Below are 18,629 nucleotides of genomic sequence, written 5' to 3'. Positions count from 1 at the left end.
GGGAAATCTGGATTTCGGCAGATGTAGGAAAAGTGATTTTGGTTCTGCTACAGCACAACAAATTCAATAGTGAGACAAAACAAGATGATCCCATCTGCTCTTGTTATTGTCCTCCATTTATGTTCTGCTTAACTTAATAAAAAGCAAAGCATCATGGGCTGTGTTACGATGTGTCAACAGTAAAGCTTTCTTATTCTCAAAGTGGGGTTGTTATGAAATAAGTACCATGGAAAAAAATCTGCTGCCAGCAAATCAGACTCCTTCCAGCTATTATGGGGATGATTAAAGCTATAAATTATCACATCATCAAATGTTCAAAAATGTTTTTAATCACTCAGCAAAGATACACAATCGTTTGGCAGCAACTGTATCCTCACTTCTAATTAGCTTGATTTTGTACAAAGAAAGGTTTTAATCTATTTCGATCTTGCGAAGATTGCAAATGAAAACATGATTGTTGCCGGCATCCGCTGAAGAAAAAATGCTACATTTAAAAGAGTAAAAAATCTTGTAACACAGACATATTCATTATTTATTCTTATTTAAAGTGACATCATCCCCAATATTAAGTGGACCAATGAGTGCAGCCATGCATGTCTCATTAGGAAAGTTCTGAAATGCTTTATTAATGACTGTAAAAGTGTAACAATAATTAACATTATTTTTTAAGTCATCAGTAAATAACATATAATAATTTATTATATTCATATTTATTACTAATTAGATAATAAATTCTAAATTAATGTAAAAAAATAATTAAATATAGTAAACTGGTAAATAATGTTTTTAAAGCCAATTATTAGTGTAAAATTATGGTTCTAACACAGATTTAAAAAAAATACAAGGGTAATTATGACTTTTTATTCTTGCAAATTTTAGTTTATATCTTACAGACTTTAGAATTGCGCGTTATAAACTCTTAAACTTCTGACTTTGTTTTTCCAAGTTTACATTTCATAATTATGAGTTTATATCTCGCAATTCTGTTGCAATTCTGAAATAAAAAATAAAAAAGGTAACTCACAATTCCCAAAAATGTAATATACTAATAAAATATTACAGTAAATGAGTAAATAATCAGAGTAAATCAAGTTTCTAAAGCAATTTATTTGTTAAAGACCTCTTTAAACGATAGAAACAAGTTCCTGGCACAGGATGAAAATAAAATGAAATGAAATGTATCCCACAGTTCCAACTTTTGTAATTGCACATGTAATTAAAATAACTTCATGTAATTGCACAAAAAGGCAGAAGTGTGAGATAAAAAGTCAAAATTACATTTCTTTCTTTTTTTCTTTTTTATCCTATGGCAGAAACAAGCCTCCATGTGAATCTGCGGGAATGTTCTTGTTTATAATATAGAATATAATCAAGGAATGATTGATTTTTGTTTTAAATTCAGACAGTCATGTTTAGTTTACATCATAACCTTGATCTGCTACTATGAATTTCTAATCATCTCAGCAGGACAATCTCATTCAAAAGAGCATTTGATTGGAGACAAATGTGTATTATAATGACAAATTACTTTTTACCTTTAGGTGTACACTAGCATACAGATGATTTTATAAACATGATCTAAAAGCCACCGTGGGCTCTTTAAAACCTAGCCACAGCACTCCAGTAAGAAGTCATTCTTTAATAAACTCTATTGGCCAGTAGCGGGACTGTTGTTGTGTATGAGCTGAAAGGTCATCCAGCTCTTGGCTCGGGAATCACTCTATCAATTTGTCCGAGAACAAAAAGAATGTTTGAACATGTTCTAACTTCTCTGTCAACACAAGGATGGAGAGGCTAATGAAGAGCTAAATCAACAGGCTGTAAAAAAAAAAAAAGGCATAGAGGAATATTGCTGTAATTTGATATCGCACTGATTAAATGGACCCGTTTTACCCATCAATCCTAAACTGGTTAAATATTAAATCTGAACTGAGAGTTTGAGTCCTTAAATAATAGGACTGACATGAGATGAATTAATAATTCATCTTTATAATAACAACAATAATCTTCCGTATGCAGAGTGTGCCTTGTGCTGTGAAATAATTGCGCTGCGAAAATGGAAAATAAGAGCTGAGATGATCAGCATTCTCTCATATGTACTGCAGGGGATATTTATAGTTTTATGTGGGCTTTCTCAAATGCAGAGGAAAAAGTCACTATTCAGCTTTAATAATACATCTCTTTATATGGCAACTCAGCTATTTAGGCTGAGTAACACAGTGTTGCCATAGCGCTGGGCTACTTTCAGACAGCTAATGACTTGTGGGAAAGATGCCACAAAAACCTTATACAAACAACTTAATTAGATATTCTGTTCCCTCCTTGACGTCCATGAATATGATCCCGAATTTCATCTGCATCATTTTATCCTGCTCAATAAATCAAGCATGCCAGAAAGTCATTTATTTCATCTATTATCAGTATCGAACAAACTGATGAAGCAGTTTTGCTTGACATAAGTACAACCGAGGTGAATGAAATGTACAGTAAATTAAGAGTATTTGGCTGTTTAAACCACCAGTGCCATATTCGGTGTTATTTTCAGACTTGTTCTGATTGAATTAGTAAATACTGGTGGGAAATCCTCCTGGCATCTCATCAGTGCTATTTGGAAGAGCCTTTTTGAAGTCGTTCTAACCTCGAGATGTAGGTCTCCTCATGAACTCGCAGTTTCTCTGTGAAGTCGGCCTGTTGAACACACAAGAATTTGTACATTCATAAAAATATCAAACCGAACCAGGGTGGAAATTGCAGTTAGATGAGTGAATCTCGGGCTGGATTGTTAGTATTTCATTTTTTTTGCCTTTAATTGATACTAGTTTCACTCTAGTATAGAGACTCTAGAGTCTACATAGAATTTTATTGTTATAGTATTGTATAAATACAGATTTATACTGTTTAACAATAATGAGATTCACCTTGGGAATGAATTACTAAATAAACCCATGAGTCCTCATGTAAAAAAATGCCCAAAAAACATTACAGAAATGACAATATATAGTGTTCCAATGTAAAAATGTAAATAATAATAATAGTAATAATAATAAACTCTATGATTGTCCTAAAAATAGTCTACTGATTTCACACACACACACACACACACACACACACACACACACACACACACACACACACACACACACGGATACATTACTAGTGTTATAGTATTGTATAAATATAAATTATTGCATTACAGTACTGAGATTCACCTTTGAGAATAATGGGAATTACTAAATAAATAAACAAACAAACAAACAAACCTTTGTGAATAAAACTCACAGAAAACATTTCGGAAATGAGAATACAAAAAAAAAAAAAAAGTATATATAAAACAATTTTTTACTAAAAAGGCATAATTATCCTACAAAAAGGCTATACTGATTACACAAAAGTATTAAGACTGTTTTATAGTATTATTATATAAATAAAGATTTATATTGTATTACGGTAATGAGATTCACTTTTGAGAATAATGGGAATTACAATATAAATAAATAAACCCTTATGAATAAAATGACCAAAAATGTTAACGAAAAATTAAAATACATAGTGTCACAATGTTTAAAAATAAAAATGAAAAATTCTCTTTTGAAAATTTTTTTTTAAATAAAGTTGATTGTCTTTATGCCAAAGTCCACTTATTTTCCCTTGTTGATTTTGTCCTGAATCTTTGATTTGTACACAATGTTCCAGGTTTACATGAAAATACACAACCCATTGTGTGCAGAGAAGTTCCCTGCACAGCACAAAGGCATACTGAATGCCTCTGGTCCACATCTGGAATGGTAATGTTATTGGTAAGGAAGTCATTCTCGGTAATTCCAGCATTTGTAATTTTCACTGTTTCTACCATATTAGGTATGATGAGATCCACAGAGTTATGGCATTCCTGGGAACTTTGTGAAACTAGGATAGTATTCAATGAAAAAAGGCAACAGAAAAGAATAAATATGAATGTAGCAAACACTTCAAACTGAACATGGATGACTGTGATATTAAACATGCTTCACAGTGACTTCATACGCTCCCATCAGCCAGACAGGGTTACAATTAGCATAGAAAAACAACAACAACTCAATAGAACCAGCAAGAGTTCTACCAAACATTTTGCATGAGGTTATATTTAGCAAAGTGATATATGTAACTGACCTTCCTCTGACAATGAAAGAAAGGAAAAGCCCAGGAGAATTGATGGAAATAGCAGCTCTTCAGCGTATCACTCACATATAAGATGCACACACATGGCTCTCATATTACAGAACATCTGTCATTTAAAATAAAGGCTCAATCATGGCTTGAAACGAAGGTCTTCATGGAACATGGCAGGAGAATTGAATGACCCCCATAATCATTAATCCCATCAAAGTGAAAAATGACTTATGTCTTTCTAGCCTCCTCTATTCAGGTCTTGTCGGCACAGCCTACAGCAACCTTTGCCGTCTGAAACCTCCAAAACATTTGGCGTGTAAAAACTTGTGACAATTTAGCAATCCGCCTGGTTGTTTTGTGCAATCGTGGCAGTCACTGTAATTCAATTCCTTCTTAAGTCTAGCGTAAAATTAATCAGGATATCTGCAGGCAGCTGTCTAATGTATTTTACGTTATGTAGAGAATACCCGCGACATTAAGCAGGAGAGCATTATTCAGGTTTTAATATTGGATTTTTTTTCTTGCTATAATCACACCGTGGGTGGAGGTTTGTGGGAGACTATGAGCGGAACTGTGATATTTTCAGAAACACTGTTCTGATAAATAGTCTGTTAATCATTTCTTTGTTTTTTAAGATGATTTATTAATGCTATCTGCGATATTCCTGCCCCAGAGCCTTGAATGTTATTCTCATGGAAACTGGCTCAAGCTAATAAAAAGGTTTTTTTTCTCTTTGGTTCTCTCTGTTGGTAGTGATCAGCATGTTGTTTCTTATAAACAGGCCGTGGTTATATAAGGCAACTGAGAAGGCTTGTTATTTGCTCAAGGGTGTATACCTGTAGTTTTGCTAACATCTCCTGGGTCATTTCCCCCAGCGCCTCTCGAACATCTTCCACACTGAAGCCGACTTGATTCCCAGCACTTTCTTCCAGTTCAGCTTTTCCAGGTTCTTCCACATTTTCCTCGTGAGATTCCTGAATGGTCTAGGGTCAATTAACAGAAAAAGGTCAGAAAAAAGTACAAATTCTGTCAGTATTTATTTACCTTCTTATAACAGAAAAAAAATAATATACACAGTTTTATTTATTTTATTTTTTTTTCATAGTGGCATAATTGTATGGAAAAGAGCCATATACAGAATCTTAATATTTTCCTTTTGAGGGTAAAGAAAAATGTAATTACTTTTTAGTTTTGGTTGTTTGTGTAAATAATAAATAATAAATAAATATAATAATTAATAAATAATAATAAATATATATATATATATATATATTTAGAAAAACTGGGGGAAAATATATATATATTTATATATCTACTTAAAAAAAATCACATTTAGTTCAATCTGTTGCTTGCCATTTCTTAGCAATTATTTGTCAAATGGGAATTTCTGAATGAAAAGGCGAAATTAATGTGTAATGCAAAATCAAAATATGTAAAACCTTTTTTTTGGAGTATAGGTTTTGGCCTTATTTTTAAAACATTAAACCATGATTAAATAAAACACCTATTAGTTATTCACATTGAAAGCAAGATTTGCTCTGATGTGATTAATTTTTCTTTTAATGTAACATTGCATCAGAGAACTAATGGGGAAATTTCCTGAGCATTCGTGTGGGAAGGCAGAACTGAGTATCTCGTGTGAGAAAACATACACTTCACAAACAAACACTGAGTATCTTGTGTCATTCATAAAATCATAAGCAGTGGCACAGCGCCTACATGTGGCCTTTTTCAGAACAGCACGCACTTCCTGGATACGGCACCCTGTGCATTCTAATGAGATTCTGCAGCAGACAGGGTTCCCACGCCTTTTGACCAATGCATCTTCATTTATTTTCCAAGGTTATGGCTTAAAAAAATCATTTTATATAGATTGCACATGAAAAAAGTAAGTCTAGCTTAAAATATTCTAAAATATGCAATACAGAATTTGAAACCGATTAACTGCAGCAATCTGTCATATGTCCAATTAAAACTGGATATTTAACAAGATAACACGTTGGATGGAACATGATTTTAAAATCAGGAATTGACTGAATCATTAATAATGGGCATGTTTGGGGGATGTTTTTTTTTTCCTTTGCAATAATATGCACTAATGAACTGTGCACAACAGGGTTTTTGATGATATTTTGACCTTAATGCTGCGAAACCAGATAAATGTATTTTGACATAATTGTTTTTTTCCCAGTTCCCAGATTTGGGTAAATGTGTGGGAAATTTGAATAGATACATCTCCTTAAAGGTGAAGTGTGTGGACATTTTTATATACAGTATCTATACTACGTACATTTTTTTTTCTGTACTCATTAAATTATTAAGAATCCATTAATACAGAAATACTTGAAAAAGAAAATTCTCTAAGGGACTGAAACCCCCCCCCATAAAGATAGTAATTGTGCTGTGATGTAATCCTTCTGTTATAATATACGATTCCCTCTGCTCTGTACAGCCTATGTTCTCCAGCTGTCTGTTAAGGAAAAGTGTTAGTCATACTTGGAAGCAGATTTGTGTTTCCTCTGAAAATGAGAAACATGTGAAACGCATCTTCTCTGAATGGGGTAATTCCAAGCAAAGTCTAAACCACAAAATGAATACAACAGTTTACTGCAAGCCAAACACTTTAGAATGCTTTTGGATAGTTCAACCATTATTACAGCAAGGACTGGGCTGGACGGGAAAGGAAACCTTTTACCTGCTCAGGCGTTTGGACACATGGGGGAGCCATGTAATGGAAGTACAGATCAGTGGGCATGCCTTCTTCTAGCGGGGCAGCAAACTCAGCAGGGTTGATCACCTCAATGCATTTCTGAAACAAAAGAACCAACCCTTTAAAATTCATTAAAAATCTCACTGAAGATTATTTCCTGCAACATTAAGTACAGTAGGATGTTGACGGCTCATTATTTCAAAATAAAGCCAACAGGGGCCTGACAATAAGCAGACAACTATAATGCTAAAATCTATAATGTGAATAAAGAATTTGATTATCAATTAATCATGATAATCACAATATCAGAAATATTCATCTGTCACATCACTTCTTTATAGTGAGTGGTTATAGTAGTTCATCACCAAAGTTGTCCTAAGCAATTTTTAAAAGAATTATTTATATCAAACAGATGAAGCCCAACAGAATTAAATGTAAGTTTAAAATTCTCTGTGTAACACAAGTAATTTGATTTTTAGAAAAGCAGTAACAGTTAAGAGACTAACGTAATATAGTATAAATGTAATATGTTCACATGAGGGAATGTGTTCCTACCTCATACCAGTTAACATTTAATCTGAGTTTTTTTCCTTATTATCATTTTTCTAAATTAGTGCATTTAACTTTATAATGGTAAGCAATCAGTTTAAATTTCAACCCCTTTTTGCACATATTGATTATTTGCACAGATACATTCACAATGTTTGTTTGCATTGACATCAAACTGCACATTGTTTGTGAGACAACACTGGGCAGGATGTAGAATAACAATTTAGCAAGTTATAATTAATACATTTTTAACCAAAACGATAATTTCTTATTAATTAGTTTTTTCAGGGATTTCAGTTTTTTTCCTAATTAAGTTTTTTCTTGAATAATTAACCATCAGATTAACTTATTATAAAAAATAACTGTTAGATGCAGCTAGTTACTAATTAATTAATTAGATTACTGTACTGTATCTTCTCCAAAAAGTATTGCATTACTTGTTACTAATTCATTTCTATATCCCATGTCAAACTCAAGCAGTTGAACAATACAATGATAGACATGAAACTGCTCTTTTAATTAAAAAAATAAAATAAAAATAATATAAAATTGTATTAACTATTCTTCTGATGGTCGTATTTAAAGGGAGAAGTTTACATTTAAAAACATGCATTTTTAATTATAAGGTCTGTACAGTATTTAATGCAATTACATCAAAAGTTTCTTCAATTAAGTTACAGAAAAAATAAAAAGTATTCTCATAGTTTACTTTTACAATAAATTAAATTACAGTAATTAATTACTTGGTAATGCATTAGGGTTGCAGCCCTAAAGCAGGGTGTTCTTGTTGCAGCTTATTTTAAGATGATTGGTCGACTATACAAAATAAATATTAAAACTATTTTTAGAGCCAATGTAATATCTAGGTAAAATGTAAAAAACTTTAATCAATATTTTACTTATTCATTTATTTGGTGATGAGTCTTGTAATGGTTGCATAGTGTACAGTTTGGTGGTTATTCTGTAAAAAATGCAATTTTTGTCTTAATTTTGTGAAGTCTATCTAAACATTTTTAGGCCTGCATTAATAGGGTGACCATATGAGCCATTTTCCCATGACATGATTTTTATATTGCCTAAAATATTCAGATTTTGGCTGTTTGTGCTGTGCAGATCGATCATTGTGTGATATTCATAAGAGCTATAGAGAGCAGAGCAGACGGCTTCTAATGCATTAAAATCACTCTCTTGGTACTTTGGTGTCATACATTGATCTGTGCGCAGCGACGCTTCAAGTTGAATGAACGAACAAACACCTAATATGTAAAGTCGTGGCCAAAAGTTTTGAGAATTACATAAATATTGGAAATTGGAAAAGTTGCAGCTTAAGTTTTTATAATAGCAATTTGCATATACTCCAGAATGTTATGAAGAGTGATCAGATGAATTGCATAGTCCTTCTTTGCCATGAAAATTAACTTAATCCCAAAAAAACCTTTCCACTGCATTTCATTGCTGTCATTAAAGGACCTGCTGAGATCATTTCAGTAATCGTCTTGTTAACTCAGGTGAGAATGTTGACGAGCACAAGGCTGGAGATCATTATGTCAGGCTGATTGGGTTAGAATGGCAGACTTGACATGTTAAAAAGAGGGTGATGCTTGAAATCATTGTTCTTCCATTGTTAACCATGGTGACCTGCAAAGAAACGCGTGCAGCCATCATTGCGTTGCATAAAAATGGCTTCACAGGCAAGGATATTGTGGCTACTAAGATTGCACCTAAATCAACAATTTATAGGATCATCAAGAACTTCAAGGAAAGAGGTTCAATTCTTGTAAAGAAGGCTTTGGGGCGTCCAAGAAAGTCCAGCAAGCGCCAGGATGGTCTCCTAAAGAGGATTCAGCTGCGGGATCGGAGTGCCACCAGTGCAGAGCTTGCTCAGGAATGGCAGCAGGCAGGTGTGAGCGCATCTGCACGCACAGTGAGGCAAAGACTTTTGGAAGATGGCCTGGTGTCAAGAAGGGCAGCAAAGAAGCCACTTCTCTCCAAAAAAAACATCAGGGACAGATTGATCTTCTGCAGAAAGTACAGTGAATGGACTGCTGAGGACTGGGGCAAAGTCATATTCTCTGATGAAGCCCCTTTCCGATTGTTTCGGGCATCTGGAAAAAGGCTTGTCCGGAGAAGAAAAGGTGAGCGCTACCATCAGTCCTGTGTCATGCTAACAGTAAAGCATCCTGACACCATTCATGTGTGGGGTTGCTTCTCATCCAAGGGAGTGGGCTCACTCACAATTCTGCCCAAAAACACAGCCATGAATAAAGAATGGTACCAAAACACCCTCCAACAGCAACTTCTTCTAACAATCCAACAACAGTTTGGTGAAGAACAATGCATTTTCCAGCACGATGGAGCACCGTGCCATAAGGCAAAAGTGATAACTAAATGGCTCGGGGACCAGAATGTTGAAATTTTGGGTCCATGGCCTGGAAACTCCCCAGATCTTAATCCCATTGAGAACTTGTGGTCAATCCTCAAGAGGCGGGTGGACAAACAAAAACCAACTAATTCTGACAAACTCCAAGAACTGATAATGAAAGAATGGGTTGCTATCAGTCAGGATTTGGCCCAGAAGTTGATTGAGAGCATGCCCAGTCGAATTGCAGAGGTCCTGAAAAAGAAGGGCCAACACTGAAAATACTGACTCTTTGCATAAATATCATGTAATTGTCGTTAAAAGCCTTTGAAACGTATGAAGTGCTTGTAATTATATTTCAGTACATCACAGAAACAACTGAAACAAAGATCTAAAAGCAGTTTAGCAGCAAACTTTTTGAAAACTAATATTTATGTAATTCTCAAAACTTTTGGCTACGACTGTACGTGTATTTGCAATGCTTTGATCGTTCTCTGTAGATCTCACCTTCTCACATGCCACGATTGGTTGATTATGTACCATACCTGCATGTTATTGTTCAAACTACTTTGGATGATTTAGGCAATATAGAAATCCTGGCAAGGACGCGTCCTGGGAAAATGGCTCATATGGTCACCCTATGCATAAACAGTTGAGTTAAATTTTCTCTGGCTGGAACATTTTACTCTTCATTTGGCAGGAGGCCCTTCACCCAGAACCCAAAACTAGTGCACTAACAAAAACAAAGAGTCTTGTGGTTGGTATACCAAACATAATTACAATGCCAAATTGAAGCGGGGAGTAGAACAATGCTCTTTCATTACTACATTGTTTCCCATTATTCCCAATGACATGATTTGTGCTTGTTCCATCTCAAGCAATAAACAAATTAATGTCAAAAGTATCATTTTAATAGGAGTAAAAATAGAACGTCTGCTGCAATTCAATTCATTCATTGTGCTGTTTTGCTTTTGTGTAATTCATAAAACATCTTGAATCAATAAACTGGTTCCAATTTATGAGCAAAAAACAAGTACATTTATATTCAAAATGTGCTTTGAAGTCTCTTTCAAAACAAATTCAAAATTGTTCTGTTACATGGTGTGAGGTGCCATTGTATCAGTGACCTAGATTTTGTTTTTGATCTCTGTTCACTGTAAGATGCTCAAATGAAGCTCTCATTATTTGTATGCTACAGTATAAAGCACCATTCAGATGCCAAATCTGTGCCTTGATATTTGATGTAATCAAGACTTCCAATTTTACAGATCTTAGATGTACAGATGTACCCTGTATGCAGAAATATTGATGTAAGTGGAATGAAGTGATTGGTTATATTCCTCTGGTTTGACATTTCAACTCAGATCACAATCATTACATGTTAATTATGGATGAGCAAATCTGATGGGAGGCAGATTTTCCACTCAAGCTGAAATTCAGAAAGAACGTGAATAATAAATGTTTCCCGCAATGGAGGATAACAGTATGTAGGCGACATGAATGGACATGAACAGTGCTGTGAGGAAATCATGGGGAAATTGAAGTATCATATAGAAAAACACAAGAAAAACACAAAGCATTCATCATTTCGTAACATTGGAATGAAACCTTTGAAGCCACATGAATGACTTTTACAATGCCTTTGGAGTTTTGGTTGAATGGACTTTAAGTCGAAGAACAGAAATCAGAGTACTTTTTTTGTTTTGTTTTTCATGTAGGTTATTCTTCATTTATGTAATTTGAGAACAATGATTCACTGTCATAAAACTGAAAGTCATTTAACAATTCAGAATCAGATTGAAAAATAAGTACAGTATTTAAACTAATTCAGTTTTTTTTAATCTCATTTATTTATCTCATCTTAAAACACAATTTTTTTGTTTTGGAGTTGAAGAAAAGTGCACAGGTGACCGATAATGAATGCAACATTTATACTGTGGAATGTAAAAACAGTCTGCCAAGCTCTGGATAACATGACTGAACTTGTGATTTAAACTAAACAACGCACTCAGATATGCTGATTTCACATCACCATTGTCTTAATGTAACTTTTAGGCAATGAGCAATAATATTTCACCCAAAAGTGAGAAAATAAATAAATAAATAAAACAGATGAATATATGCATGCATGCATGCATGTATGTGTGTGTGTGTGTGTGTGTGTGTGTATATATATATATATATCACACATACACTGCCACCAGCCACTTTATTAGGTACACCTGTTCAGTGGCTGGGTAACAAAATCTGATAATCAGCCAATCACATGGCAGCAAGTCAATGCAATTAGGCATCTAGATGTGGCGAAGATCGAGCATCAGAATGGGGAAGAAAGGGGATTTAAGTGACTTTGAACGTGGAATGGTTGTTGGTGCCTGACGGGCTGGTCTGAGTATTTCAAAAACTGCTGATCTACCTGGATTTTCATGCTCAACCATCTCTAGGTTTTACAGAGAATGGTCCCAAAAATAGAAAATATCCAGTGAGCGGCGGTTGTGTGGACGGAAATGCCTTGTTGATGTCAGAGGTCAGAAGAGAATGGGCAGACTGGTTAGAGATGATAGAAAGGCAACAGTAACTCTAATAACCACTCGTTACAACCAAGCTATGCAGAATGCCATCTCTGAATACACACAACACATCGAACCCTGAAGCAGATGGGCTACAGCAGCAGAAGACCACATCGGGTGCCTCTCCTGTCAGCTAAGAACAGGAAACGGAGGCTACAATTCGCACAGACTCACCAAAATTGGGCAATAAAAGATTGGAAAGACGTTACCTGGTCTGATGAGTCTCGAACATTCAGATGGCAGGGTCAGAATTTGGCGTAAAGAACATAAAGCATGGATCCATCCTGCCTTGTCTCAATGGTTCAGGCTGGTGGTGGTGGTGTAATGGTGTGGAGGATATTTTCTTGGCACACTTTGGGACCTTTAATACCAACTGAGCATCGTTTAAATGCCACAGCCTGCTTGAGTATTGTTGCTGACCATGTCCATCCCTTTATGACTACAGTGTACCTATCTTCTGATGGCTACTTCCAGCAGGATAATGCACCATGTCACAAAGCTCAAATCATCTCAGACTGGTTTCCTGAACATGAAAATTAGCTCACTTTACTCTAAAAGGCCTCCACAGTCACCAGATCTCAATCTAATACACCAGCTTTGGGATATGGTGGAACGGGAGATTAGCATCACGGAAGCACACCTGACAAATCTGCAGCAACTGTGTGATGCTATCATGTCAATATGGACCAAAATCTCAGAGGAATGTTTACAACACAAAGAATTAAGGCAGTTCTGAAGGCAAAAGGGGGTCCAACCCAGTACTAGCAAGGTGTACCTAATAAAGTGGCCAGTGAGTGTGTGTGTGTGTGTGTGTGTGTATATATATATTTACATACATTTATTTATACTTATATTGTTTCAAACATGTATAATTTTCTTTCTTCTGAAAAAAAGATAAATCTGAATCTTACCTCTATATTCAGGAGTTGCTCCTCTCTTCTATGTTTGAACAGTAATTCATATAGTCCGTAGTGCTGGAAAAGACTGTTTATACACATGAAGAATACATGAGAACCTGTAATACTGTCACAGTTGTTGACAATTTAGAATTTTTTATTTTTCTTAGGCTATGAACAAATTACACATGTTACACAATTACACAAATTACATGTCACCATTAAGCTTCCAAACTTTTAGTTTTTATTAAAAAAAAAGTCCTTTCAAGTTTGAGTTAGCAGACTAATGAGTCAATGAATTATTTGTTTTAATGACGTTTAATGTCCCTGACAACTGGTCTGATGAAGGGTGCATTACTGAGGCTTTTTAGGTAAGCAGAGAAATCAATCATGCTCAGCTATGATACCCATACTGTGTGTCATTTTTCAACACTGTGCATCAGTGTTTTTTCGTTTTGCTTTTTTAAAAATTGATGATTTCCATGCAGCTTATTATGCGCCATTGTAGTCTGCATGCTTCACAATCCGTTGCTGTATGAATTATGCATAACATTAATTATGAAGGCCATAAAATAATTCTAGTTTGCTTGTTGCCGGCTGTCTAATAGCAAAGCAGCATCTTGCATCAATTATTATTGTGCGACGGGTTTAAAATGACCTTATCCATGTTCAACAATTAAACACTGCACTTGAGCAAAATCATATGTATTTAGGAGGAATGTAATTAAAGGTCGGGTGTGACATCGTGAGACATACCTGGTCTTGAAGTAATTTGTGATGGCTTTGATTTGATCGGTGGTGGTGAATAAAAAACTGGCTTTACTGGCTAGTACTGTTTGGATAAATGTCTTGAAATTATCAGCAAATGATGACTGTTTGTCTGAAATAAAATGCAACAGGTATTGTAAACAATTATGTAAATCAGGCAAAGGATCATCTCGGTTATATACGTAACCCTCGTTCCGTGATGGAAGTAACAGAGACATTATGTCGAATGACATATGGGGTCTCACTTGGGAGGCCAATCATCTCTGAGTTTAAGAGAAAAGACCAATGAAAATTGGCTAGTGGATTTTGCATGCTGAGCCACTAACCGTGCCTACGGGTATATAAGGCGACAGCGTGCATCTACTCCTTCAAGGTTTTTGCTGAGGTGCAGAGATCCTGTCCCGGCAACAGCCAATAGTTTAAGGCTGTGGCATGGGGACATAACATCTCCATTCCCTCCATCAGGGAACTAAATTACGTACGTAACCGAGACGTTCCCTATCTGTAGGTCACTACAAGATGTGTCGAAAGACATATGAGGTCCATGGAAAATGCCCCAACCTGAACCCCATCACAACCCTGTGGCACTGCAATTGTCGACAAACCGTGGTGTGTCACAAAAGCTATGCTAAGGTCGTAACCTTCCTAAAGCCCCAGCGCATAATCCTACCTATGGGATTACCTGTAGGGAATCAAGCCATATGGACACCTAGCCCAGTACTGGGGCTGACCAGGACTCTGGGCATGCTAACACTGGGCCTGGCGTCAGACTGCTATGCCAAGTCTGACTACCGAGCGTGCTGGAGGATGCTAGTTCTTCCCGCCAATTACCCAACACACGGGAAGAAACAGGCTCTACATGATGGTTGTAAAACCTTGCAAAGTTGTTAGGTGTCACCCACCTCGCAGCTCGACAGATGTCTGCCAGAGAGGCGCCGTGCGGCAGCGCATAGGAGGAGGCAACACTCTGTGCAGAGTGACCCCTCACCCCTATGGGGCACGGCTTGCCTTGGGTATGGTATGCCAAGCGATGGCATCCAATATCCAGTGGGCCAGACAGCCTTCCCTTTCTGCTGACCTCCAAAGTAAACCAGGAGCTGCTCAGAGCTTCTGAAGCTCTGGGTACGGTCCACGTATATGCAAAACACTCTTACGGGACACAGCAACTACAAGGCTGGATCTGCCTCCTCCTGGGGCAGTGCTTGCAGGTTCACCACCTGGTCTCGGAAGGGAGTGGTGGGAACCTTGGGCGTGTATCCAGGCCGGGTCTCAGGACAATCTGAGAGTAGGCCAGCCTGAACACAAGGCACTCTTCACTTACCGAAAAATGCTTGGAGGTCCCTGACCCTCTTGATGGAAGTGAGCGAGATCAGGAGCACTGTCTTGAGAGACTGGAACTTCAGGTCAACTGAATCAAGCATCTCAAAGGGTCTCCTCTGAAGTCTAACTAGGACAATAGAGAGGTCCCAGGAGGGTATCGGGGTGTCCTAGGAGGATTTAACCTCCTGGCACCCCTCAGGATCTTAACGATCAAGTCATGCATTCCCAGGGACCGGCCATCCACTGCATACTCTTTAAAGGTGGAGGTTGACAGCCTACGCTCCAACCTTTCTTACAGAAAATAAAGCACAACTCTGACCAAGCATCTCCGGGGGTCTTCTCGGTGAGAAGAACACCAATTTGTGAACAGACTCCACTTCAAAGCATAGGCCTGCCTCATAGAGGGAGCTCTAACCTGAGTGATAGTGTCTACCACCGCTGGTGGCAAATAACATTGGTTTGCCATGTCCTGTCCAGAAGCCACACGTGGAGGTTCCAAAGATCTGGACGTGGGTGCCATATGATGCCCAGACTGAGAGAGGAGGTTGGCTGTCACGAGGAGCACCTGAGATCTGAAAACCAGGTCCGGGTTGGCCAGTAAGGTGCAACCAACAGGACCTGTTCCTCGTCCTCCCTGACCTTACACAGTGTCTGTGGGATCAGGCTCACTGGGGGAAACTCATACTTGTGTAAAGCCCGAGGCCAGCTGTGTGCCAGTGCATCCGTGCCCAGGGGGTCAGGGAATAGTACAGCTGGCACTGGGAGGACTCGTGGGAAGCAAACAGGTCCACCTGGGCTTCCCCGAATCAACTCCAGATCAGCTGGACCATCTGTGGATGGAGTCCCCATTTCCCGGGGAAAATTAGCTGTTGTGAGAGCGCGTCAGCTGCACTATTGAACTCCCCCGGATTGTTGAGATCGCGCAGCGACTTGAGCTGCGTCTGACTCCAGAGGAGGAGATGGCGGGTGAATTGAGACATGTGATATGATCGTAGACCGTCTGTTGAAGTACGAAAAAAAACACAGTGTTGTCCATGCGGCAGCAGCAGCCTGCCGAAACCGCAGCAAAGCTAAATGCACTGCCAGCAACTCCATACAGTTGATGTGCCAAAGCAGTCGAGGTCCTGTCCAGGACCCCAAAGCTACCTGCCCATTGCATGACACCCCTCAGCCCATTTTGGAGGCTTCTGTCAACAACATGCCGGGACACTTGTTCTAAGGCCACCCCGGCCCATAGAAAAGCAAGGTCTTACCAGGGGCTGAATAGGCGGTGACACATCGGTGTGATGATGACACGAAGTTTACCAAGGCGCCATGCCCATCTCGGGACTTTGGAGTGTAACCAGTGCTGAAGTGGTCTCATATGAAACACTCCGAGTGGCGTGACTGCGGCAGCGGATGCCATATGCCCCAGGAGCTTCTGAAAATTTTTAGGGGTACCACTGTCCTGCCTCTGAAGGAACTCAGTTCAGAACTGACTGAGCACACTTCCCTGGTGAGACGTGCCATCATACACACCGAGTCTAACTCCATACCTAGATAAGACATTCTCTGTCGAAGTCCCTGTGATCACCCAACTCCTCTTGTGACCGGGCCAAGAAGAGCCAGTCATCAAGATCCTGATGCCCACTTGGGTCAAGGTGCCCTCCGTGCCCTTCGTGAAGACAGGGGGGGACAGGGAGAGCCCGAAGGACATGGACGAAACTGCATCTTGAAAAAGACGAGAATCGTCCGTGATTTGCTCTTTTAGAAAAAACTGCTCTTTCAGCTGAAGTGCCCAGGGGAATCAATGCTGCAGGGACACTGTACTGTGCTGTCACACCAACCAGGAACAGCTCTTCACGAACACAAAGATGAATGGCTTTGTAGCGAATATATACTCTATCTATGATACTAGGCTCCGAAGCACAAATCTGAATGAGTGGATGCACGCTGTCCCCTTATATACCCGTAGGCATGGGAAGTGGCTCAGAATGAAAAATCAACTAGCCAATTTTCATTGCCGTTTTCTCTTAAACTCAGAGATGATTGGACTCGCAAGTGAGACCTCATATGCCATTTGACATAACTCGAAGTGACGACAGATAGGGAACTGTACTATGCTTTGTGAATTCATACCAGATTCTCAATTAGTGTGAGGTTAAATGGATTTCTAAAACACACTAGACCTAAAGTAGCAACCATGGTAAACTTTCCAACTAAACAAAACTTGATTTCAGAGAACACCACTTACTTTTTATGTTGTCAAGTAGTTGCTGTAAAAGGTCCATGATAAATGAGATTTGCTGAGAATTGAAGTTCATCTCTTTGGCCCACCAAAATCCATTGACAAAATACTCCAACAGTGCAGCTTCTTTCACACATGTTTGGTGGTTTTCGATATTCAGTATATCCTCAAACTGTCTTAAAATGCAAGACATACAATATATCATAAAAGTCACATGTAAAATATAATATATGTAAATTAGATACAAACAAGATGTGAATTATTTAATAATGAGAGTAGCTGACAACTAATGATACTGTTGTTGCTCAAAATAACTGCAATGCATGTGATGAACAAATTGTAAAGAAACTATTTTTTAGTAAACTTACAGCTGCACTTGGTCCACAGGCAGGTTGAGCAGAATATTTATTTGGTCTTGCTTTAGAAGTTCCCACTGAGGAAAAGATTTCTTCACTTCCTTGAATATGAGATAATAGAAAATACACTGTCATGAAATTAATTATACAGTAATTCAAAATAAACCCTACCCTTATGGAAAGTCTGAAATTAACCATGGTGTGAGTTATCTAAGTTTAAAGTTTCATGATATTTTATTATATTTCATTTTCACAATATTTTACAGTATATCTACAGTAGTCAGGTGTTTTAATTAGTAGCTTTGCAGACACCGTCTCAGAACTGAATGTTGTTGAAAATCAGTTGTTAAAACATTATTAACACACATAAATCTATTAATGATCTTAGAAATCATATACTGTGACAGTTGAGGATTTAAAATTTACCCTGACAGTGTTTGTTTTTTGATATCTTGTGCATTATGTACTTTTATATTTAATATTAGATTTTATATCAAGAGTAACGTTAACAGTTGAAATTGAAATATATAAAATACATACCATCATACCACCACATCATGGTCAAATGTGACCAGGATTTTTTTTTTATGTCTGACACTTCATTAGAGATTTTATTACCCTATATAACAACAGTTAAATTTATCAAAGTTTAATTCCAATTTAAGACATTTGTATACAATTTAAAATGTTTGTAAATGTTATTAATACAAGTTTTAAAGTGTTTT

General features: G+C 37.4%; 1 protein-coding gene across 1 annotated transcript; it reads right to left on the bottom strand.

The window, feature by feature from the left end:
- Window positions 1-1,542: 1,542 nt before the first annotated feature.
- Window positions 1,543-18,102, bottom strand: LOC132120941 (ciliary-associated calcium-binding coiled-coil protein 1-like). Its single transcript, XM_059530157.1, has 8 exons — window positions 18,076-18,102; window positions 17,917-18,005; window positions 17,555-17,724; window positions 13,990-14,113; window positions 13,249-13,321; window positions 6,845-6,958; window positions 4,986-5,132; window positions 1,543-2,688 (listed from the first exon to the last, which is right to left on the bottom strand). Exons 1-8 carry the CDS (start codon window positions 18,100-18,102, stop codon window positions 2,605-2,607), a joined length of 828 nt encoding a protein of 275 aa, XP_059386140.1. The 3' UTR covers window positions 1,543-2,604.
- Window positions 18,103-18,629: the final 527 nt, after the last annotated feature.

This window comes from Carassius carassius, chromosome 39, assembly GCF_963082965.1.
Source record: "Carassius carassius chromosome 39, fCarCar2.1, whole genome shotgun sequence".
In the NCBI taxonomy this organism is placed as follows: Eukaryota; Metazoa; Chordata; class Actinopteri; order Cypriniformes; family Cyprinidae; genus Carassius; species Carassius carassius.
Note: the sequence above shows the minus strand (reverse complement) of the source record. Positions and strands in the feature narration are given on the sequence as shown.